Below are 24,947 nucleotides of genomic sequence, written 5' to 3' on the forward strand. Positions count from 1 at the left end.
TGGTTCACTGGACAATTACATTAGCCAGCCAGACTTGCACTGTTTTCTTTTTCTCTGGTGCTGTGGGGACAGGGCCCACGGCCTGGGCATGCTGACGCCCATGCTGTCCCACTGAGCTGCACCTGTGCCTCGTCTACACTATGAGTTAAAACAGTTTCATCGGCACTGAAAAGGCGACTATAATATCAGCACACTTCTAAGGGAGCAGAATGGTCCCATCACAAACAGCAGAATAACCTGACGGACCAACCCATACTTAGCTACCACTGGAGGCAAGCTGTCTTGTTGAAGGTCACGGCAGATGAGGAAGTGGATTTGCTGCAGTATACTTTACACTGAAGACCAGTGTTGCAACAAATAAATACAGTCCACAGACCAGTGTTTGATATTTGGCTTTACTTTATAAAAATACACAACTTAAATACATATGACACTCTGTATACAAGACATGAAAGAACTGGAGATTGAACATTTTCAGTTATTTCAACAGAAAGCAAACATGTGAATTACCTTGTGAAAGCAAAGGGCTTATTGACAGACTTGACACTCACAGTCAGAGGGGAAGAGTGAGGAGCAACTGGTGCAGGACACAGACCCAAACCACCCAACTTCCCAACTAAAGTCCTCTCACTCACAGGGCCTTTGCTGCACGGCTTAACTTCGCCCTGCTTGTTAGATCCATCTCACTTACCTGCAGCACAAGAGAAAGCTTTGTCATCCCTGGAAATGGTTAACGGAGAAATCAATGTCCAAGCAGCAGTAACTATGTTCTAGCATTGTGCTCAGTAGCAGGTGTGAGATTCAAGCATTGCTCTTCACCTCGCAAAGTGTGTGGTAGAAGTGGGTCAGCTCTAAACCGCAGCTAAATTCATTTTCAAAAATTCCACAAAAGTGATGTCAGCCTTAGGGTGAGCTCTGTGGGGTGCAGGGGCAAAGGAAAGGAAGTGCTTTTTTGGGCCTACTGAGTGTGCTGTACAAGGGGCACTGGCACTGTCAAAGGCAATATGCACACAGCTCCCCCATTTCTACCCCCCTCTCCCTGGTGACTGTCATCACTCTGTGAGGCGACATTCCAGACACTTAGCTGCCTTATCTATGGCTCAGTTAGTTAAGAGTGAATTAGGTACCAGTTTACAGCATAAAGAAGTATTTACCACTTGAGAATTCAAATATTTACCATTAGAGTAAGTTTCCTGAGGTAAATATAGGACTTAAAGAAAGGGGTGCAATCTAAGAATTATAGTCACTTGTCCTGTGTAGCAACATAAGGCCCCACATCTGGACTTTTGAATTAACAGGCCAGTAAAACTGAGGACACATTTATAAGGAGAAATACAATGAGAGTAGTGAAGTAGAAGGCCTACAGAAGGCGAACAAAGAAACAAAAGAAGTGTTCTAAAGTGCTCAGGTGGGCTGTAACATGACTTTGAAATGCCTCTGGGGACTTCCAGCAAGTTTGGAAAGTGCTTCTTCTTGGTGATTCAGATGTGGAAGACATGGCTTTTCATTAATAATAGCTGTTCAGACTTTTTGTTCTTTTTTGAAAAACAAGACTACTTAATAAAGACTTTTAGCCATTAAAATCATTCTGCTAGTTATGACTCTCACTGATGTACTTCGAAATTCTGACTGGCTGAAGAAGTTTTAATAAGCTTAACTGCACAGCACACCTGCACCAAGAATTTAAATTAGTGCACAGAAGTCTGTGAGAAATTAGTACCGAGAATACTTTTATTCACATGTCATGCTTTGCCATTGCTTAATGTTCTATTGATGGATTATGGGAATCCGAAAAATTCTAGGACCCTGAGGCTTAATTTTCTCATTTTATCCTTATTAAATAAATGAATCTGCATAGGGCTGTTCTGAATGTCAACAAAGGTGTTGGAACCAAGACCAAGACCCAAGACCTAAGAACCAAGCCCAGGTTGCACTTCAACAGTCACTGTAGAGGATGTGAATGGAGGCTCTAGAACATTCTTTCTGCTGCAACTGCTCATCTACACAATGTAGCTGACAGAGGTAGCTGCGTGTTTAATCACCATGGTGAGAGCCGGCACCAGCTACTCTATGGGGCCACATCCTCAGTGCGCTGTCCAGTTGACTTGGGCAGATAGTACTGTGCACGAACACTCATTCAGTCACAGGACTCCTACAATCTGTTGTAAGTGTGGACCCATATAGGATTGTTTTAGGTATGCAGAAGACCTTAAGCAAAGCTCAGGCCCAGAGGAAGATCTCACAAGAAATCACGGACCAGATCTCCCAGAAGAAAACTCACACAGTGGGACAACACTCTGGTTTCTGATGACAAGTGCGGCCACACAATGTGAACTGCTTGCAGAGAAGTGAAGAATCCAGATGACTGCAGCATTTGGCACTGTACAGCTAATAAAGTAGATGTTGTTTGGCAATCAATACGGGATAGCTGTTTAAAATTCACAGAAGAGGAATGTCTTACAGACTTCAGAGCTCCAATTAGTACAGGCTGCAGCTAAAAATGGTGCAACGAGCCAAGTGACGAGACTGTAAGAAACACCAGTCCCCATTCCTGACCTACATCCATCCCTGTACACCAAGGAGACTGTGGCATGAGAATGTAACTCTCTATGTGAAATTTGTTTTCATAATCTATGGTTTAAAAACACTGCAATTCAGAAATTTGAAGCCCAAGCAAATATTAGAGATTCTTTCCCACCTGGGACTGAGATGTCCCCTCATTGCACACAGAGGTCCTAAACTTGTCTCTGGTCATCCAGGCCCAGGGTAAGGCTTGCGAGGGAGGATGGAAGAGGCTGTGGTTTGGAGCCAGGGATTCAAAAAGGGAGACCTGATGGCAGATGTGGGGGCACAAGAAGAGAAGAAACAGAGTAACACTGGTAGGAAGCCAGGAAGAGGCCAGCTTGTTGAGGAGACCTGCCTCTCCCCACTGCCTGTAGGAATGATGAGAATAAGGAAAGGGACAGGCCTCACACTGGGACTCTCCTAGTGTCCCCAAAATGCCTGATCTCAGCCGCCTCTCTCTGGGCACATGCATGAATATGCGTATACACGTGCTTCTGTCCTGGAGCCTGGGTCCTCATTCCTAGGGGTACAGTGCTCCTGGCTACCACCAGCAACCATTTCTACAGCAGGGCAAAGGCTTCAGATCAAGGAGAGGAAGGAAGAACCCCAGCCAGGGCGCCTCCATCTGTGGCTGCTGTGGCTTGTCTCCCCCTGGTGGTTGGAGAAGGGAACAGAGTGAATGTCAGAAAGGACTGCTCACTTCACACATTCCACAGGGCTGCCCAGAGTTCGCTAATTACAGATTTGGTTTTGTTTGTCTGGTTTTCTTTCTTTCTTTTTTTTTTTTTTGCAACAGGGTCTGTACTAGCCCAGGCTGGACTGGAACTCACTATGCAGCCTACGCTGGCCTCAAACTCATGATTCTCCTGTTTCAGTCTCCCAAGTACTGGAATTACAGGCACATATCACTGTGCTCATCCACTTATAGACTGATGGCTAAAATGCCACCAAAGGAGCTCAACTTGCTTGTAAGGTCACATCAAGCTTCCTGGGCTTGGACATTGTCTGCTTGTTTTACCTGTTTTCTCTCCCTCTGCTTTTGTCTCCTTCTATGACCATGAATGGAAAAAGGAAAAGGAAAAGAAAAGTCTTGCTCCTCCTCCATCCCTCCAGAAACCTCCGGACTTTCCCAAGCAAAGTGCCTACAGTAAGCTACAATCACTGAGCCTATAAATGGATGAGAAACCCTCGGATTATCTGGCAATAAGAAACAAAGTGCAGTGCATAAGTGATACATGGCTCTCTTCATTTCATAGGAATGCAGGCCATCCTCCCATAAACTGCCTACGAGATGCTAACAGGCACCTGCAATATCGATTTACAAGACAGCACGAGTGAACAGAGCAGTGAGATTCTGTGAAGAGGAAATCCACGTTGGTTATGGCCCCTCAAGGGGAGGGCTGCCTGCGCTAAAGGCTTGTCATTGCCTCAGCCTCCTACTTGATGTTCTTCAGGAGGGCTGTCCGGGCATTCACCACTGCTTTGAAGGCATCTTCACTCCCAGGCGCTACGCATTTGTCAGGGTGCAGCAGCACAGCAAGTTTCCGATAGGCTTTGTTGACTTCTTCCCTGTGAAAAGCAGCAAGCTCTGTGTTAGTAACAGGGTGGGCCCTAGGCCCCACCTTCCAGCTGTTTGGACACACATAGTATTTCTTACAGTAAGCATATTCCAAGTAACTATTGCCTTTTCTCAAAGGCAGGACTAAAATAACAAAACCAGCCAACCAAATAAATAGTAGGTTATGTACAAGTGGAAAAATACAATGCAAAATGAGTATGTGAACTTGAAAACAGTAAAAGTCACCAGATGAAAACAGGCAGTACTGCACCTACTGGACGCTGGGGAAGAGGGCCTGGGGCACCAGGGAAGAAGCCCTGAGAAGCCTCCCCAAGAATGGGGGCTTGGGACTAGCACAGCGCAGGATTCAGTGTCAAGGAGAGAACTGACAGGCCAGGAGCAGAGGGTGGATGCTCATGGGGGATAGTTCCACGAGGAAAACACTTGTCCAGGGAGGAGGGGACAGGCAAGGAATGAACTCCAAAGCAAAACAATAACATAGTGGTGTTTCATGACAAGTGGTGCTGGGAAAGCTGTTTCTCAAAGGTGGGAAGACAGGCAGGCAGTCCTTAGAGTAACCCAGGCAAAGTATGAGTTTAGATGGTGGTGTCTATGGCTCAGAGCAGACAAGGAAAGATAAGAGGCCATAGAAAGCTAGAATCAGCAGAAGCAGACGATGAGCTGAAATGTTCAGGTGGAGAAGAGAACAGAGAAGGGCTGAGATGACTTCCAGGTACTTAGGAAGACAGGGCCTGGGAGACTATAGTCCCTGTACCACCCCCGGTTCTTCAACATCCTTGGGCTCCTAGAGGGTTCTAAGTGCCCAGCACTGCTGGGGTCAGATTGAGCTGTCTCCACCAGATGGTTTTACCTCCCACCCTCCTTTTGTAACCCTAGTCCTCGCTATCCTGTATACTTGGACATGGTACTGGGCTCACGCCCTAGCCTCTCTCCTGCATTTCTCTCAGAAGGGTTTCTAATCTCTGTCCAAATCACTAAGATGCTCTTTCATACCTGGGAGGTGACAGAAACTTTTGTGTCAACCTGGAGAGACTGAGGTCTTTGGGTCATGAGAACAGTTCCTGTCTTGGCATACACTCTGGGGCTTTTCCTGCTCCTAGAAGAGTCCTTCTGAATTTTCTTGTTTTACCTTGTATATAGCTATTTTTTTTTTAACATATGTAATTTTTTCTTTCCATTTTTTTTTTTTGAGAGAGGCTGGTCTTGAACTCATGATCCTTTTACCTCAGCCTCCCAAGGGCTGAGATTACAGGTGTGCACACTGCTCCTGACTTTTTGAAGAAATGTGCCTGGCCAAATTTCTCCTTGAGACAGCTACAGCATCCCCTCTCTTCTCCCTAGAGGAGCCCTGCCTTTGCACTAAGAGTGCCCTTTCAAGATTTCCAGGTAAGGGACAGACTCTCAAGGGGAGCAACAAGACTGATTCAGGTGTACAACCAATATATCATTTCTACTGAAGAATAGTAAATACAGTTGTCACTGAACAAATATCAAGATTCTCTGTAACTTCAGAAAAAGTTCTAAGATTTTTCCCAAAAGTGCTTGATATTAGCTGGTAGACACAGTGGAACAAAAGTAAAGGAAGTACATGGGCTTTTTGTTGTTGTTGTTGTTTTGTTTGGTACTGGAGGTTGAACTCAGGGCCCTGTGATTGTTAGGCAAGTGCTCTACCACTTGAACCATGATCCCAGCACTTTCTGCTTTAGTTATTTTTCAAATATGGGCTAATATTTTTTGCCCAGGCCAGCCTAGGACCTCAATCCTTTTACGTATGTCCCTGTGCAGCTGGGGTTATAGATACGTACCACTACACCCAGCATTTTTTGAGATGGAGTCTTACTAACTTTTTGTCAGGGTTGGCCTTGAATCCAAGTAACTTATATTATAGACATGAGCCACTTTGCCCAGCCTAGAAGTACACAGCTATATGGTTAAAGATATGGAAATCACAGAGGTCCTGAAGCTCTAGATCTCAATTGACCAAAGTGAGTAAGTAAGGAGCCCAGATTTTACTTTTCCTTAGTAACTACTACTCCAAGTTCATTAATAAGTAGACAAAGAAATAGGTTTTTAACATCACAGCCAATATTCCTTGGAGATGACATGGAAGAACTTAGAATGAGACTATGCAGATCTAAAAGGTCATTTAAAAGATACCAGTAAGCTCTGTGCTCTGTACGTGATGCAATTTGAACTCCTTCCCAAGTTCCAAGTGTTCTCAATACACCTGGCAAGTTAAGGTGACCAACAACAGTCTTCTCTTTCCCTTTCCCTTTCCTCCTGGACTTGAAGCTATGCTATGGGACCAAAACAGAGAAGAGATGCTTAATGTTTTTAGTGCTGGCAAGACAACTTCAACACACAGTGTCTTTTTTTGTGGGACCTGAAATGAAAAAGTAGGAAGGGGAGAAGTGGGGAGGAGAGCTATGATGCAAAGTAAGTCTCCATTAGCAATGGTAATACATTATTAAGAGTTATATTGCCAGGCGCAAGTGGCTCACACCTGTAATCCCAGCTACTCAGGAGGCAGAGATCAGGAGGATCTCGGTTTGAAGCCAGGCCAGGCAAATAGTTCTGAGAGACCCTATCTTAAAAAAGCCCTTCACAAAAGAAGGCTGGTAGAGTAGCTCAAGGTGTAAGCCCTGAGTTCAAGCCCCAGTACCACAAAAGAAAAAAAAGTTATATTACTATACTCAGTAATCATTTGTTTTTGCATAAGCAATGAAAAATAGTGATTGGACCTCTTTTTCTACCAGAATAATAGTTTCTTCTTTTATTTTTGAGACAGAGTATCACTATATAGCCCAGGCTGGAGTAGAACTTGTGATCCTCCTCCCTCAGTCTCCTGGCTGCTGGGATTATAGCTATGTGCACCATGCCTGGCTCTTTCTGAATAGTTCTTTTAGCTAAAATGGAATGACTTAACATGAGGACTGGGGCACGGCTCAAGAGGTAGAGTACCTGCCTAGCAAGTGCAAGGCCCTGAGTTCAAATCCCAGCAACATAAAAAAGAAAGAAAGAAAAAACAATAGAATAGAGTAAGTAACATAAATACCTTCAGATGAGGAACAGGTAGGATTTTTGAGAAAGACAAAGACAGGCAGACGCTACTGCTCTTGGGGACCTTGAACCTGCTTAAAAATCAACTGAATCCCAGTTTTCCCATCTACACAAAGAAACTTTTAGACAAGTTGATTGCTAACACTCTTTCTTCCTCAACAATTCCATGACTTAAGAATTCTCTTCTGTAAGCTTTTTACAGTTACATCAGCTCTGAGGTTCTTGCTCAAAAGCAGAGCAAAGCACTCTGTGAAGTGTTTGCTCAGACCCAAGGCCCAGTTCCCTCAGCGGACTACTGTGCTGCGGTTTTTGCTTCTTGGTGTTCGGTTAATTCAGTACGGCAGTCACTAAGGAATCTGATTCCCGCGCCCATGGCGTGCTTACCTGGAGGCACCGGGCTTGACGCCCAGCATGTCCCAGCTGTCCTTGCTGCTGCGAATCCTGCGAATGGTGTCTGCTTGCTCCCTGGTGAAACTAGTGCTGCTGTTCACAGTTGGCCGCTTCCCGCCATTTTCACACAAATCGACTATGGACACATAAAAGGTCTGCAGGAGGAAGGCACATCCTGGAGTAGAACTCATTTTGTGAGAATGGGAATTCTTTTCAAGCATCAACTCAATAACCTTTAACATATTCTAATAACCCTGAAAAGTCACAAGTAAAGCAGGCTGGCAGAGTGGCTCAAGTGGTGCAGTCCCTGCCTAGCAAGTGTGAGGCCCTGAGTTCAAGCCCTAGCACCACCAAAAAAAAAAAAGGAAACTCACAAGTAAAGCAAATAGATAAATAGGTACTTTGTTTGGCAGTACCGGGGCTTGAACTCAGGGCCTCGCACATGCTAGTCAGGTGCTCTACCATTTGAGCCATACCTGTAGCCCTTTTCTTCCCTTTTATACTATTTAAATATGTACATATTCACCGGTCGCTGGTGGCTGATGCCCGTAGTGTTCTTATATTCTCGTTAGCCCTTTTAAAACAAAACAAAACAAAAAAACAGATGAATTCATCCATTAGTTACACCCAAAAGGTCAGAAGCCACCTACAAGGGGTCACAATTCACAGATGTCTGCAGTGGTATGTATAAGTAATGTTTCCTTTGTAGCCTGTGCATTAACCTGAAATGTAGGTACTGATACACAGATTTCTGAGGGCACAGGGATTCATTCATGACACACTGGTTTAGAAGACAAGCCGTGGTATGATGAATAGAACAGTGGGGGTGAAGTCAAAGCTGGTTTAAATTTCATGTCTGAGTTCTAGCCACAACAGACTAATGAGTGCTGGAGCAGCTCTCCTGCCACAAATTACTATCAAATGACAAATACATATGGCAACTAGACTACCAGCTGAGAGGTAAGCACCTCGATCACCAGGTTCTCCACCTAGGGCCATGACCCCACCGTGTTGGAGACACAAAGTCCCATGAGAGGCAAAGGTAGAGATGACAGTTTTGAGACTGCTGAGGTGGCTACAATCTGCAGAGTTGGGCCCTAAGTCCATGTGGGGGTCCCATGAGTGTGTAGCTGAGGGCTAGGTTATACTTATAAAGGGTGAGATCACCTGAAGCTTACCAGACAACAGCTGCTCTCAGTTGAGAACAAAACCAAAACACAGGGGGTCTAGCAGTACTAGGGGAAGAGCCATCCTGGGGACACCTGAATTTCACCTTAGTGCCAAATTCATCATCTAGCTGAGGCACTACAGAAAGGCTGTGCCTTAACACTTAGGATTCATCCTTACAAAACCCAAAGCCAAGAACTGACAAGATCTGCAAGTGAGAATTTGGGAGCAGAGTCCTACCAAAAAGAAGGGCTTGGGAAACATTTTGGACTTCCTTCACATCCTTGCTATTAAATCAATGCACACACACACACGCCTACACAAGTTCATTGTAATCTGCCAGTAACTGAATTGTCTCCTGAAATAAGAATCAACATTCTGTTTACAAAGATTTTAAAAAACTAGCATCTCTGCAAGGTATTATCCATAGGTCTGGTGCTGAAAAGTTACTACTCATACAAAGGAACAAGAAAATGTCAGAAAAAGCATCAATAGTCAATAGTCAGGAAAAAAAAAGAAGTCAATTGGAACTGAACACAAGAAGGTTCAAATTTTAGACTTAGTAGAGAAAGACTTTAAAATGGCTATTATAATATTTAAAAGAGAGAATGGAAAATATGCTCAAAGAATCAAAGGAAAATATACTCTTCTTTTTATTTTTTGAGACAGGATCTTACTATGTATCTCAGGCCGCCTTGATTTTGCTCTGGTTATTTTGGAGATGACTCTCTTGAACTATTTGCTGGGGCTGGCTTTGAACTACAATCCTCCCGATCTCAGCCTCCCAAGTAGCTAGGATTACAGGTGTGAGCCATCGTGCCTGGCTAAAAATGTTCTTTTAATGAGTGAACAAATGGACAATTCCAACAGAAAATTGAGAATTATACAAAAAAACAAATGCAAATTCTAGAACTGAAACATTCTCTAAGTGGGTTTAACAGCATTGTTAATGAAGTTTAAGTCAAAACAACAGAGATTATACAATCTAAAAAAGAGAAAAAATGGAGGAGCTATAAACATAGCCTCATGGGCTAAGGGACAAAATTCAAATGGTCTAATATATATGTAATTGGAACCCAAGAAGGAAAAGAGAGTGAGAATGGAGCCAAAAGAAATTGAAGAAACAATGGTTAAAAAACAAAAAGAAAACCAAAGACAAACAACAACAAAAACTTCCCAAACTTGATGAAAAACACCTACCTACCAATCTTAGAAAATCTACAAATCCCAAATAGGATAACTATGAAGAGAACCACACGTTGGCTCATCAGAGTCCTACTGCCAAGAACCAAAGATAAAGATAAATTCTGAAAAGCAGCCAGAAGGGAAAAAAGACACGATATGTACAGTGAAACAGCAGTATGAATGGGTGCTTACATCTCATATACACAATGGAGGTCAGAAGAGAATGAAATTTCATATATGGAAGTGCTAACTACCCTGCTCTGATCACTATACATTGCATATGTGTAGCAGATTATTGCACTGTGACAAGTACAATAATAATGTAAGATAAGAAAACAAAGAAATTTAGTCTTGAGTAGCTATTACTTCTATCCTTAGACAAGTCACTTTACTACCCTTAGACATCCTCATATATAAAATGAGAATAATGGCTGCCATTTGTTTCAAGTCTCAAATGAGATGAAACATGAAACATCCCCAGAATTGCAGAATATTACTGAGTGGTTAAGTATCACCACCGCACAGATACAGGTACAGAATCACATAGGTCTATGTATTCGAATGAACAGAAAGTATGGCAAATCAACATCAACCTGACCTTGAAATAGAAGCTACTTTGCCCCATGCAGCTTGTCAGCCAAGGATGAAACCTGTCCTCTAGTAGGAGGGCTGACATCTTGTGAGAAGGAAATTCAGCATAGAAGATTAAGTACAATCCCACTCAATAATTATAAGCAACTCTTTTTAGTATAGCTACAGTATTTGCAATGCTAGAAATTCCCAAAATATCAGATACATTATTCATACCATCACTTCCAAATGTATCTGTAATTATGAGTTGACTTTAGAACTTATTGTTTTAAATACCGTTCTTCCCTCAAAATTATTCAAGATTAGTAGGATTTTAAGTCTATTCACATAAGCTGCCACATAAGCGTATCCTTCTTCCTGTTTGATTGACAAGGCCTTATTTTTATTTGTGACTGGCGGGATTCTGCAGTGACAGTGTCTCCTAATCTCTAACTGCACCCCTGTGGGCTACGATACAGGATTAATTTGATTCTGCACACAAATGTAACACTATTAACCAAAGGTGGTTTTGAAGAAAATTTTTGTCTCACTTAGCAGTACAATAACTTGTTGATCATCAGAATCACCCAGCGAGCTTTATCAAAATATAAATGCCTACGTTTCAAAAGAACATTAAGCTTCCAGTAGGTCTGCAGCCCAGAAATCCATATTTTGAATAATTTCCCCAGGTAATTCTGATGATCAGCCAGGTCCTTTGTACAACAGACAGCAGACAGATCTCTCTTTCTCTCTCTCTCTTCCCCTCTCTCTCTCTCTCTCTCTCTCTCTCTCACACACACACACACACACAGAGTTTCTCTTTCTCTCTCTTTTTCTCCAGCTTCTTTAAAGAGAGTTTGTTCTAATGAGAAATTCCTGTTTTGCTTCTCATAATTTAAACTAAAAGTTGGCATGGCTAGTCTTGACATAAACCCTAAGACAACAAAATGCCTGGTTACCTGGAACATCTCATTGATTCCTTCTCCAGTTTGTGCTGAAGTTTCAAAATACAGGAACCCTTTGCTTTCGGCCCAAAGACGCCCTTCGCTTTCATCAATACAGCGGTGCTTGGTGCAGTCGATCTGAAATGGCAAGTGGGGGCAAAGAGAAGATTGCAGTGGTGTCCCACTGGCATGGACCCAATCAAGTCTTTGTCAATCCTCTATTGAGGCATAAACAATTGTTAATGAGCCCCAGCACTGGGTATAATAACCAGGACTAAAAAAGTCAAAAAAACAAAACAAAATTCCCAAACAAAAACCTAGCTGTCAAATGGTTTTTTTGTCTGAATTCCAAGGTACTTCCCACTTCCTCCCTTGGGATGGTGGCTGCTACCTCTGTGAAAGCTCCTTCATGACCTGCCAGACCCATGGGTTGCATTTCACCTACCCTGCCCCTCTTTCCCCCAGGTCGGGGTGTGATCATTAGGCTCTATTGCTCCTGCTCAGTCCCCAATCTGCTTCCTCAAGTGGGGCATCAGAAAAAATATAAAAATCCCCATAGACCAGGCTGGGGTTTTTGGTTGTATTTTGGTTTTGCCTTATGAGTCCTATGTTAACGAATAACGAATTTTTCTTTTCTTTCTATTGGTTTCTAAAATCTCTTCTCTAGAAAGTGGTTACCTTGTTAGCACACACGACAAATATAATATTGTCCATGTTCCCATGAGGCCCAAGCTCCTGCTTCATTTCTGCCAGCCACGCATCAAGGGCGTCAAAGGAGTCTTTTTGCCCAACATCGTACACCAGCATCACACCCTGCGTGTCCTTGTAGAACTCATTTCGGACCTTTAGACAGAGAACAGATGCACAAGATGTCACCTCGGTGAGTTTATTATGAACATATCTTAACATCATTAACTTAGCAAGTGTGCTTTTTTATGTATTCAGAGTATCTGCTATTATATCTCAGTATCTACTGGTTTTTAGAGGACTTTTAATATAATCAAAGTAACATAATAAAAAAAATCTATTACTATAGAAAGACTTATAGTAGAAAACAAGGGCCTCCTGACCCAGCCTTTTCCACCTTCAGTTCCATCCTAACTGTTGTTCACAGACCTTAAAAGAACGCCAATCATGCAAAGATCTTTATAGGAATTAAAAAGAATAAGGCTGGGCTGGTGGAGGGGCTCAAGTAGTACAGCGTCTGCCAAGCAAGCTCAAGGCCCTGAATTCAAATCCAGTACTGCAAAAAAAAAAAAGAAAGAAAGAAAAAGAAAAAAAAAGATTAAGGCAAAAACAACACAAGTAATGGGTACAGCCAGGCAGGGCTCCCTGACACTTAGGGGTCCGTATACCACTTTCGAACTCCAAACTCAGAGCCTCCAATGGCAGACACAGGCTCTGGGGACAGACACATCTGGGCTCATGCTTACCCACTAGTTGCGTGCTCTTGGGCAAGTCACTTAGCCTCTCCCAGTTTCCTCATGATGACGACTCAGTGAGACAACGAAGGCAAAGCCCTGGCATGGAGTCTGCCAGCCATGATGCAAAAGTGATAAACCATGGGTATCAGCACTGTCTTTCTTCCTTACGTTCATTCATTACATGTCCCTCAGTGTTTGATCAGAAGGGCAACTTGCCTTGGGGCATAGCTACAACTCTAAGCAGAGATGGCAAGAAGTACAGGCCACACTAAAGCGACAGAGGCACAGAGAAGTTGGGTGGGTGGGGATGGGGTTTCAGGCCAAAATTTCCAGAGGAACTCGAACACAGCCACAGTTACACATTCTTTAACAAGGTCCCAGCCTTCACTCAGACTCATGCCAGCTGTCTAGTAAGAAATGAAAGCCTCCCACACACATTGGGTATCGGTTTCTGAGCTAGAGAGACACACCTAAACCAACAGAATAAGGGCCTGTTAGATGACAGAAACCTAAGAAGCTATCCCCACAGTGAAAACCCACAAAAGCAGCAAGAATTTAAAATGATGACCAGTAGGTTCTCGCTTTCCCCTCGATGCTTAGTCCTAGCCTTCCCCAGAGCTGCCAAGGCTCACCCGCCTGTCCTGGAGCTTTTGCTGCCTTGACTCCTGGGCACAGCATTCCCTAGGTTCTTAAATTCTCTTTCATCAGCTCCTCTTCTCCTCATTGGTTCCACTCCAGCTCATCACCAAAGGCCCCCAAATCCTGTCCTGGGTCCTCTTCCTTTCTTTCTGAATCCTTTCTCCCCCAATGCAAGGACTGAGGTAAATGCTGTGCTGACTTTCTGATAACACAGGAACCATCCACGAGCAATGCTGACTAGAAATGCTGATAGACCTAGCTGTGCAGGAGTAAAACTGTTCTACCTAGAGAGGAGCAGACTCACAAATAGCAGAAGGGTCCTGCTATTTCTTTGGAAAGAAATTCCTTCCTGTTTCTTTGGAAATAAGGCTGGAATCATGGTGTCAGTCCATGGATGGAAGCATCTGCGAAGGAGCAGTGTTGACCTGAGGTGTTCAGTTCCGTGCAGGATTAGCTCATGGAGCAGTAAGACCTGCCAGTGGAGATATTCACTCTTACTATCTGCACCACTCAAAACTGTGCTGTGTCTTATGTCACTGCAGTCCCAACCCACAAAGATTTTGCCCACCAGCCACCTCTCAGTTTAAATGCTGTGTTCTTCAACAGCACTTCCCGACCTCCCGGAGAAACTGGACCAGGATGTTAAGTGCCCCTGACTATTCTGCCACTGGTGTAACATATTTACACCCATGAGCTCAAGGACTATGTTTCCAGTGTCCAGCACAGAAGCTGGCATACAGATACCTGTGACTGAATGATGGCCACTGGTCAGAAACAATGCATAACCAGATCCTACCATGAGCAGGGGTCAGAACCACATGGACTCTCAGACATCCTCTAACTCCACTGAAAACTAAGATTTACACACACATTTCTGGTACTTAAAATCTAGGTCAAACTTGGGGTCAACTAGACCTCCATGCCTTTTTCACTGACAACAGACTTCTCATGGAACTGATTTAACCCACTTTAAGGCTTTACACTTAAAAGGAACTCATTTTACCTAAATATATGTGTACACGTGTAAGATGCTTATGCTGAGGAACACTGACTCCTTACTTGGGCCCAAGAATTAACTGAATTAACTAAAGGCGGGAAGCAGTTAGATGATTGTCACACCCCTTTTCCATAGAGATGGAAGGAATAAATTGACAGTGGGGAAAATGTAACCAGAACTACAAAACGAAAAACTTTTGATGTAGCCAGCTTGCCTGCTGGCCAGTTTACTCTGCTTGTTATTCAAACTGACATTTTTTCCCCTTTGCAGTGTCTATGTCTGCATCTGTCTGTCTGTCTCTCTCTCTCTCTCTTCATGATGGGGAGATCAAGGTTAATACTCTTTACTCTCCAATTAAACTGGGCAGACTTCTCTCCCTTGCCTCTCTCTGACCACCAAGGAGTAAACCTGTCAACCAAGACATACAGCTTTGTAGATGTGGCACCAGTAAACTGGGAGAGCCTAGGCCAGCACCTATTGTGGGATATGTGTTTTGTCACGTACTCAAACTGAGTCCATGAACTCTTCTTTAAAAGGCAGACATTTAAAAATAAATAAACAAAAAGCAGACATTTTCTCTCAGAAGTGGAACAACAGGGCTCTGAGAGGTTGACTCTCCCTGTCCTCCTCTTCATCTGATAGATAATAAATCTTTCTTTCTTTTCCTCAAAACCTGCTCTCATACCTGAGAACTGGCACTGAGGCCAGGGCTGGCTTTCTAGTGACACATACACAAGATGAAAGACTATGCCACCATTAAAAGTTCTGTTTCCTTTGAATGGATGAAGTAGACAGGTATTTCTCTCTTCTCTGCTAAGAGCAAGCCAAAGTCCCTGAACATCACATGCGGGCATCTGTTTAAAATCTCTGAAATGTGGGGAGGAGGCAGCAGACAAACTAGGGGCCCTGGGTCCTGAGGAATGCCACGATGGTGAGTTCTCAGGGTTTTCTTTTGCTTCATGTATCCAAGACTTGGAAAAGAAGTACAACTCGAAAATGACAAGAGGTGCAAACAAGGAAGAGCCCCATCAAAAGCCTCCTGTGTCCAGCTAAAGGACCAGCAATGGGCAGTTAAGCAAGATAAAAAAACCTTAGTCAGTAACTATTCTACATCAGGCAAACACCTCAGTAATGACTGAGCAGAAGTTTTAGAACTAAGGAATATAACAATGGGAATGAGCAGCTCAGCGTGGGCTCGGCAGCCAGTGGAGGGATGGTAGGAAAAGTAGCAAACAAGAAGGTGGAACAGTAAAAATGAGAAAAAAAAATGAGTGAAAATAAGAGACTCAGGGACCTGCTGAACTAAAACAAAAGATCAGAACCCAGAAAGGAGAGGAAAAAAAGGGAGGGGCTGTTAGAGGTGCTTACACTGCTGAGAAGCACTAATTCCTTAGTTGGGCCCATGAATTAACTAAACACAGGAGAAAAGCTTGGCATCCCTGTGTGCATTTTGTTCCTGTTGTCCTCTGCTCTGAGCATTCTCTCCTGCAGTGACCTTGGAATCAAGGAAGGACAGGAATGGTCAATAACATCTTTATGACAAGAGACTGAAACTACCCGTAAGGAACAGGGGCGCCTTGCACGACAGACCATCCCTCCAAATGAGGACAATTGCCTAGGATGATGAGGCTGCACTCTGGAACAGAAGTAATCATGTTTTGGGAACCAGACTGCCTTCCTAAGTGATGACAACAATAATAATTTCTCCAGAATCCTCAAAGAACAAGGGCTGAGATAACGGTCAACCAGATCCCAATGGAACATACCCATGACTGGGACTGCTCAACTATGCATACCTTTTGTCCCCTGCCCTAATTCTTTGTCTATTTAAAGCTAAATCTGATGTCTGTACCCCACAGATGGCTAAAGATGGGCTGAGAGCTTACTTGCCTCTTCCCATGACATGTCCTAGATTGTGAATTAAATCTCCTTTCTCTGTCCTTTACCATTACTGTCTATTTGGCATACAGGGGTGAGTGGTCAGACCTGACATATGGAAGCCCAGGAATTTGGGCCTAGGGCCTAAAACTCCGGTTTCAGAGCTGAAACAGTACTTAAAGAAATGATGCCCAGCCCAGCATGGTGGGTGGAAAGCTGAGCCAAGAGGACCAAAAGCTCAAATTTGGAGTCTTTTCTCCCAAAAGGAAGGAGGTAAAATCCCAAAAGCCATAACCTATAGATTCAAGAAGCTGACAGCTAGCCAGGTATAGTGGTACACATCTGTAATCCCAGCATTCAGGAGGCTGAGTCAGGAGGATTGAGAGTTCCAGGCCAGCCTGGGCTTCACAGAGAGACCTGTCTGAAAAAACAAATAACAACAAAAATAAGCTGAAAAAACCCCAAACAAGATAAACCAAAGAAATCCATTGAACTGAGTAAAAATGAAAATATAACATCTCAACATTTGAGAGTACAGTTCAGACAGCATTGGACAGAAAATCTGCACTGAGTTCATATGTAGGAAAGGAAGAAAGTCTCACATCAATCATTGAGGCTCCCACCTGAAGAAGCCAAAACAAAATGAGTGTGATGGTTCACACCTATAATCCCAGCTACTGGGGAGGTGGAGGTAGGAGGATCATGGTCCAAGGATAGCCCAGGATAAAAAACAAAAAAATGTGAAATCCTATCTAAAAAACAAATTAAAAGCAAAAGGAATAGAGGTGTGGCTCCAGTGGAGTGCTTGCCTAGCAAGCTCAAGACTCTGAGTTCAATCCCCACTACCACCAAAAAAAAAAAAAGAACCCAAAATAAAGACCAAAATAAAGCCAAAGAAGTAGAAAGAAGGAAATAAGAAGGCTAAGAGCAAGAGTGAAATGGCCAAACCAGAAAAGAGCAAAGAGCCTCCTTAGGAAATGAGAGAACGACAGACAGCGGGACTCATCTGGGGACTACTTGAGTGACTGTGCACCAAGCTGGGCTGCTCTGTGAGTGGGAAGTCCAAATGTGACTAATTATCCTCTCAATTCCAGGTGGAGTTGTGATGGAAGGAGCAGAGGTCCTCTGAAGGTTGAAAAGGTAGCAAAGAAGTTTCCCATGCCTATTTCAGGCTCAGAAGGCAAGCCACAAACACGAACAAAGTTTACCCAGTTTTACACACGATTCAAGTACTGCTTGCTTTGTACAATTCCCCATCCCACCATCCCCATCTCCAAACTCACCGACAACACCAAATTTAAGGTTTTCTCACCTCGTAGAAGAAGGGATGTCCAGCCATATCAAAGATGTTGACTTTAATTTCTCGATCTCTGACTTGTACCCTGAAATATTCAAATGGAAACAATCCCAAAGAAGGCTGTGGTTTCTCCATTCCCATTAATATCACTCCTGTCATTTTTGAATTTTAAAGGATACATGTGTGAAATTTAAAAGAGGCTTTCTTCATGCTTCTTCCTGATTACAGAAATCTTTTTTGTTTTTGTGGTACTGGGACTTGAACGTGGGGCCTCACGATTGCCAAGCAGGTACTTTACCACATGAGCCACACCCCCAGACCCTTTGAGGTTAGTTATCTTTTAGATAGGGTCTTGCATTCCTGCCCAAGCAGATCTCAGATGGTTGTCCTTCTACATATGCCTCTCACACACATACATAGTTATATACACAGTTAGGACTACAGGCACACTCCACCACCAATATCTTCTTTGTTGAGATGAGGGTTCTCCCTAACTTTTTCTTGTCCTGGCTGGCCTTGAATCATGATCATCCCAATCTCCAGCTCCACAGTAGCTGGAATTATAGGCATGAGCCACAGTACCCATCCTGATTCCAGATAGTCTTTAAATAGGAGCCAGCAACTTGGCAGATAATCCTGCTTCTTTGCTTTAAGAACATTAAGTCAACTTAAGAGTTAGCTCCTTCCTTGACTCTCACCTTAAGACACTTTAGTGCACAGCCCTAAACCAACAGACAGTATCTGTCTGTGGTATTAGGAAAAATCCTTTTGGGATAAATAAGGAATGAGATGAAGGGGGAAAAAAGGTGTTATTTCATTATAGGACATCTTAATTATTACTGGCTCTACATGGTCACCATGCTCATTGGAGCAAGAGCAATTCTCAATTTATCTTCAGAAACAAATCTGAAAATAAAAGAACAAAAGGGGAAATAAGAGCCATTCATAATAAAACTAACCACTGTTAACATTACAACAGAGTGGCTTCTAGTCTTTTTTGAAGAAAAACTTCCACGAACATTATAACATTATATTGGAAGAATTAAAGCAAAAGACAAAGCTGTACATTTGGTGGGTGGGGGAACTAGGGGCTTCATGCTTACAAAGTAGGCAGTCTACCTTGAGCCACACCTCCAGTCCATTTTGTTCTGGTTATTTTGGAGATAGGGTCTTGAGATCTACTTGCCTGAGCAGGCCTCAAACTGAGAACCTCCTGATCTCACCCTCCCAGTAGCTAGGATTACAGTCATGAGCCACCAGTGCTTGGCCAAAGCTGAACATTTAAACTTACCCCAAGTTCTATCACCCACAATAACCTTCACTAATGGAGATGAACAGAACTGCAAACTTCTACGCATATAGCAAGAAAACTGATAAATAAAACACTCATATAAAAAGTTTATACTGTTATAAAATAAATAGCATGGAATTTTGCTTTTTTATTGAGTTTAACAGAAGAAAAAGAAACTGAAGTGAACTAAGAATTACTGAACTTTAAATATAAATGTCTGCTTAACACAAGAAATATTTCCCAAAAGATCCCATGAAGGTTATGGATAGAGATGACGAACAGTAAACAAGCAGATTAGAGTCATTATGTGTTTTAAGTTTGGGGTTTTGACAGCACTGATGTGACTCCCTGATGCTACTTCTGGCTTATTTCCAGTTTATTTCTGATTATTCCCTCGTTCAAGTTTACAACATTCACCTTCTGTTCTGCAGCTGCAATTCCTACTCTTGCTTTGTATCACCTGTACATTTAAACTAATCACAAGTCATCTTATCATGACTTCTTCATCCCCAAGTTCCCTGCCACATTTCATCAATTCTAAGGTACCTGTGTTTTCCTTTTAACATCTATGAAGTCAGGATCCATCTTGCAAAAGAAAATCTGAGAAAAGCAAAACAAAACAACACAATCATAGTGCTGGGATGTGACTCAGGGGAAAAACAATAATGGATCTTCAAAGTACCTGGGAAAGATTTATTGTCTTCATTTACATTTTAAATGTCTCACCCTAAAAAGACAGCAGCTGAATGGATGGAACCTATAAAGTCTGTGAAGTCAGGATATAACACAAATGTCTTCACACATTGAAACCCAAAAGAGGTCAACTTAATTCAGAAGCCAGAAGCAGAAATTACTTCAGGGAAAATGGTAATTCTTATCTCAAGGTGTGCTTGCCCAGGTGTGTCAAAAGGCCATCAGCATCATAATTTTGGGATGACATCCTGTGGCCCAGAGACCCAGTAAATCAGAATTTTTTGTTGGCGGGCCCCAGTGATCTGATTTTTTTTTCCCAAAAGCTAAGCCTAAGATAATTCTTAAGCACTGTGAAATTTGAGCCTCGCCATGTTGAAAATGGAATAACTATAGTTTTTGCTACCCCAAAACAGCACTCTACTTTCTTTTCCCAGTTGTGGTGCATATGAGTTCTGTCATCTTTTTTATCCCATTCTGCTGGTCACAGCTAACTGAGCTGGTGAAAAAGATCAGTCTCCATATGGGGCAATCAAAACCTTTCCTGGAATTTTTAACAGTTCTGGGAATCAAACCCAGGGCCGATGTTCCACCACTGAGCTACATGCCTAGACCTTTCCTCTGAAATTTTTAACTTGGGATATTAATTTTAAACTGTCTCTAGAAGTAAAGCTAAAAATACAAGCCTGAAGGCTGCTGGCAGCTGTGTAGAGGAGCCCACTTAACAGCCTGAAGCCAGCAGGTAAAGAGAGAGAGATGGAGGGAAATGACCTATTTTCCATCTCTGGTTCCAGCTATCTCCATGGCTCAGTTGTGTCATCCTTGTAAATGAATTATGTAACTTGATTAATATCCATTTTTAAAAATTTTTGCTAGAGTTCGTTTGAGTAGGATTTCTCTCAGTTATATCCTCTGACTCACTGTGGAACAACCATCTTTTCCAAAAAAAATTTCAGAAAGAAACAGAATAGCCTTTAGAATAAACCACAGTTGTGTGGCATAATATGGTAATTTAGATTTCTTAAGACAAATAAACCAGCACCCTTACAAAGACTCAAAACAAAGCTGCCTTAAACAGGATGTCTATCGTATCACTGCTGAAATCCTTTGCTCTGAAGTAGGAAACCAAAGAGGAAATCAAGAAAGAAATGTGGATTTCAAATGAAGAGCTTCACACATTTCATAGTCCAGGCTGCAATTTTCATTCTTAAAGGAGAACTTGCAGAAATACCTTCTGCTGCTGCCAGCTGGAAATGGTGATGGAAGAGCGTTACATAGACCTTTCCCACTTACTTGAGTCACTTTAATCATAGAAAGGCATATCTGAACTTGACCAGCCCTATGCATAATCAGCATTCTGCTATCGATATACTTCACTTTTGTCTATCTCCCTGAATACTGCTCTCACATTCTTTTGTTTTGTTTTGTTGGGGGGTTGCCCTCATGTTCTAACCTGACAAGCTTCCTCTTTAGAAGTATCTGTTCTATGTATAATAAGTATTTATCAAGCACCTACTAGATATAAGCATTATACCAGGCATTTGGAAAAAACTTGTCTGAACAGTCCCTTCTTGAAGGCATGTATAATTTAGCAGGAGACATTAAACATACACAGACAATAACACAAGGCAATTTGGTAGCAGTTACTACAAATAGCATAGAGAATTTAACAGTTCTGTCATTTGCAAAACAATCCTGACTGATAAGAAGGGTGTTCAGAGGCCTCAGGGAACAGGAGCACCTCATTCTTACAAGTTGTCAGGAGCAAATGAGGCCAGTGCAGGAGAGTGAAGAGGTAAAGGAAGAGAGCAGGCAACAGGCAGGCAGGGGCCAGCAGAGCCTGCCCCTGAAATCCTATGCTTAGGGAGAGTGCTGTCCACCCCAATCCTATTCTTTGGCAGCATTATTGCTGCTGATTTAATCCTCTCTTCCCATGCTCAATCCACTCTTAATTCACCTCCAATTAAATTCCCACTTATACCCAACTCCATTGTTCCCAGCTCATTTTTGCTGGATTCCAATAGGCTATACATAAAGATTACAAACCAGTAAGGAAAGTTCTCTGGTAGATATTTTCCAGAAAATATTTCTGTTTTTTAGAAAGAATATTTTTAAATATTCTAAAAACACACTTACTGATAGGACCTGCTTATATGGAACACGTTTCCTGAAAAGCTCTATCTGGGAGTTAGGCTTTGTGCTGATTGATTGGCACTGCTGATCCTACACCTAACACTAGGCCTGGGGAGTGCAGGTGTGTGGGAAGGCCACAATTGCCACACACCTGTCAAGGCCTCTTAGCCCCATCTTTCCCATTTATCTTCACAAGCGCATTCATGCAAAAACAGACCATTTTAGAAGGAGTTCTGAATTCTGTGTGATTTACAATATACTCACTTTGTGACTCCATAGTCAATTCCAATTGTTGCAAGGTATTTAGACACGAATCTTTTCTCACAGTACCGCTTTATAATACAGCTCTAAAGGGGTAAAAAGACATGCATTCAGGAAATTTGCATTGGGAAGACATACAAAATAGACACATCTGCTCATTATGGTTTCTTCATCCACTGCTATGAAAAGCAAGTGTTTTAAAAAACCAAAACTATAAAATAACTGAAACAAGAACCAAAGGCAAAGATTTTAAAGAAAAAAAAATTATTTTGGTGGTACTAGCATTTGAACTCAGAGCTTTGTGCAGATGCTCTACCACTAGAGCCATGTCTTTGCTTATGTTCTGGCTATTTTGGAGATAGGGTCTCTCTTTGCTTATTTGCTCAGGCCGCCTGGACAGTGATCCTTCTATTTTATACTTCCTGCAGTCAGAAATGCCAGGGGCACACCACCATGCCAGCTTTTTTCCATTGAGATGGGGGTCTCATAAACTTTTTTGCTTGGGCTGCCCTTGAACTGTGATCCTCACACATCCCTAAGCAGCCTCCCAAAGACCTAGGATTGCAAGCATGTGCTATCAGCACCTGGCAGAAAGTGTATTTTAAAATTCTTGCCTTAATACTAAATAGGGGTATGTTCTCAGCTTTGTTCTCAATATTTGTGCTCTCTTCTTTTAGAGGCCTTTTCTATTCTTATACTTTCAACAATACTCCTAAAGTACATCCAGCCTGACATCCCTCCAGGACCAGATCCGCATCCCCAAATGTCTATTAGACGAGGTCTGCTTAGATGTCCTGTGGTCACCTGAACTCAACACATCCCCAAGCAAGCGAGTTAGTCTCACAGACGAAGAAATTTATTCTGCTGACAGCTTAGCTCTGGTAGTATTAAAGTCACAGTTGATTCTGGGCCATTCTAAACCTCACTTGGAGTGTGTCTTCCATCTTTCTTTTCATTCCAACCCCATTGATAACACATTGGTTAAAATCCTCATCATTTACTCTCAAACAACTACAGAAAATTCTCTTTAGGGGAGCAGAGAGCAGTACTGGGGTTTGAATTCAGGGTCTTGCATTTGCAAGGTGGGCTCCCTATCACTGAAGTCATGCCCCCAACACCAGATATAGTCTCCTGGTGTTTCCCTGGGGCCAGCCAGGATATTGATCCTCTTACCTATGCCTCCGACATAGCTTGGACCACAGATGTATACCACCACACCCAGCTTATTAATTAAGATGGGGGTCTCGCTAACTTTTTTACCCAAGCTGGCCTCAAACTGCAATCCTCCTGATTTCTGCCTTCTCAGTAGTTGGGATTATAGTTGTAAACCACCATACTCAGCAGGAAATTCTTTATTGGTCTCTTTGCCTCAATCAATGCTGCATACCACTAACATTATCTCACTTACCTCACTCAAAAATCTTCAGTGGCTTCCCATTGTGAAGGGTTTGAAATCCAAATTCTCTGTTCTTTATCCAAGGTCCTCCATAATCTAGCCCTAATCTGACTTCTTTGTTTAGACCTTCTGCATAAATTCCTTATTTCCCCAAAACTCCCAAGACCAGACTTCTTACTTTTATTATTACTTTTCCCTCAACTTGGGATGAGCTTTCTCCCTTCTTTCCAAATGTCACTTACCCTTTAAAGCCAAGACCTAATTCTGAGCACCCAGGTTATAACTGTCTTTCTTACAACTGCACTCTTCTTTGTGTGTGCACAATGCACTTAAACTCCTCCAGCAATTTACTCACATCCTGTTACATATGCTATACACATGTGCACAGGCACACTGCCTCGTATTGTTACTTGTCTTTTCACATGTGCGCATTCACTCTCTCTTCAGCTAGACAATGAATCAGTTGAGGGCAAGCATCACCTTTTACTTCCTTTTATCTTTTGCAGCAACTAGCTCAGTGACTTTCCCACCATGTGGGTTTGATAATCATTGAATGAATAAACGTAAGTATCAATCATATTAGAACTTGGACTATTTCTGATGATGAATGGTAGTAAAAATTAACTTTAAATGACTTGTATATTAATAATAATTCTTAACACTGATAAAACTTGTAATGTATTGGAAGTGCTGGTAATAGAGGTTATTCTACTCAAACTCTTTCCTGAGCCTCAGTCTAAATTAAATAGATAAGACAGTTAATTTTAAAAGTATTTAATAAGCTTATTGTGAAGCTAAGGAAAAACTTTTTTAAGTCCTAGGGGATCAAACCCAGGGCCTCACAAATGCTAGGCAAACACTCTACCACAGAGCTACACCCCATGCACACAGACTACACTTTTAAAAATACTTTATAGCTTGAAAGTACTTCTCAAATTTCTCTCATGAAACCCTAGAAAAATAAATATATCCTTTAGAAGTTATTCATGGCATTAAGAGATCAGGAAACCCTCTAACTCTGGCCTACTAACTAAACTGTTTATAGAGATACCCATTTAAGTAACAGTATTAATAACCATTTCCCAGGGAGACAGAGTTCCTGTTCTCAGGATCTCACAAGCCCAGTTTAATAACATAAATACAGAGGGAACAGATAAAAGTAAATGAATGCAAAGTAAACCAACTTAATAGTAACTGTGCAAGTAAACTGATTTACTTAAGTCCCCCAAATATAAGTGACTGCTAGTGAATGTTGGTAATTCAAATGTTAGAACTAAGCATATGGAATTAGTTCACAAAATAAAACCATAAGATAAGAACAAGCTGAGAACAGTAATTTTAGCTCTTGGATTAAAAACAAGATTGCCTTTTTCTTAAACTTTACAAAAATCATATATTCACTGCCAGGCACCAGAGGCTCATGTCTGCAATCCTAGCTACTCAGGAGGCAGAGATCAGAAGGATCTCGGTTTGAAGCCAGC

The 24,947-nt window shown here is 42.3% G+C and overlaps 1 protein-coding gene across 3 annotated transcripts in view; it reads right to left on the minus strand.

The window, feature by feature from the left end:
* Positions 1-379: 379 nt before the first annotated feature.
* Positions 380-24,947, minus strand: part of Dnajc27 (DnaJ heat shock protein family (Hsp40) member C27) — a 30,733-nt gene continuing 6,165 nt past the window's right edge. The window contains exons 2-8 of one of the 3 annotated variants that reach the window (XM_074049298.1): positions 22,074-22,156; positions 19,533-19,586; positions 17,711-17,780; positions 12,139-12,303; positions 11,476-11,598; positions 7,589-7,749; positions 380-4,134 (exon numbers count right to left, since the gene is read on the minus strand). In XM_074049298.1, the coding sequence (XP_073905399.1) occupies positions 4,002-4,134; positions 7,589-7,749; positions 11,476-11,598; positions 12,139-12,303; positions 17,711-17,780; positions 19,533-19,552 (672 nt within the window). In that variant the 5' untranslated portion in view covers positions 19,553-19,586; positions 22,074-22,156 and the 3' untranslated portion in view covers positions 380-4,001. Of the gene's footprint in view, positions 4,135-7,588; positions 7,750-8,120; positions 8,169-11,475; positions 11,599-12,138; positions 12,304-17,710; positions 17,781-19,532; positions 19,587-22,073; positions 22,157-24,947 lie in introns of those variants that run through there. The other 2 variants (XM_074049297.1, XM_020162634.2) reach the window with 2 other exon arrangements.

This window comes from Castor canadensis, chromosome 12 (genome assembly GCF_047511655.1).
Source record: "Castor canadensis chromosome 12, mCasCan1.hap1v2, whole genome shotgun sequence".
Classification (NCBI taxonomy): Eukaryota; Metazoa; Chordata; class Mammalia; order Rodentia; family Castoridae; genus Castor; species Castor canadensis.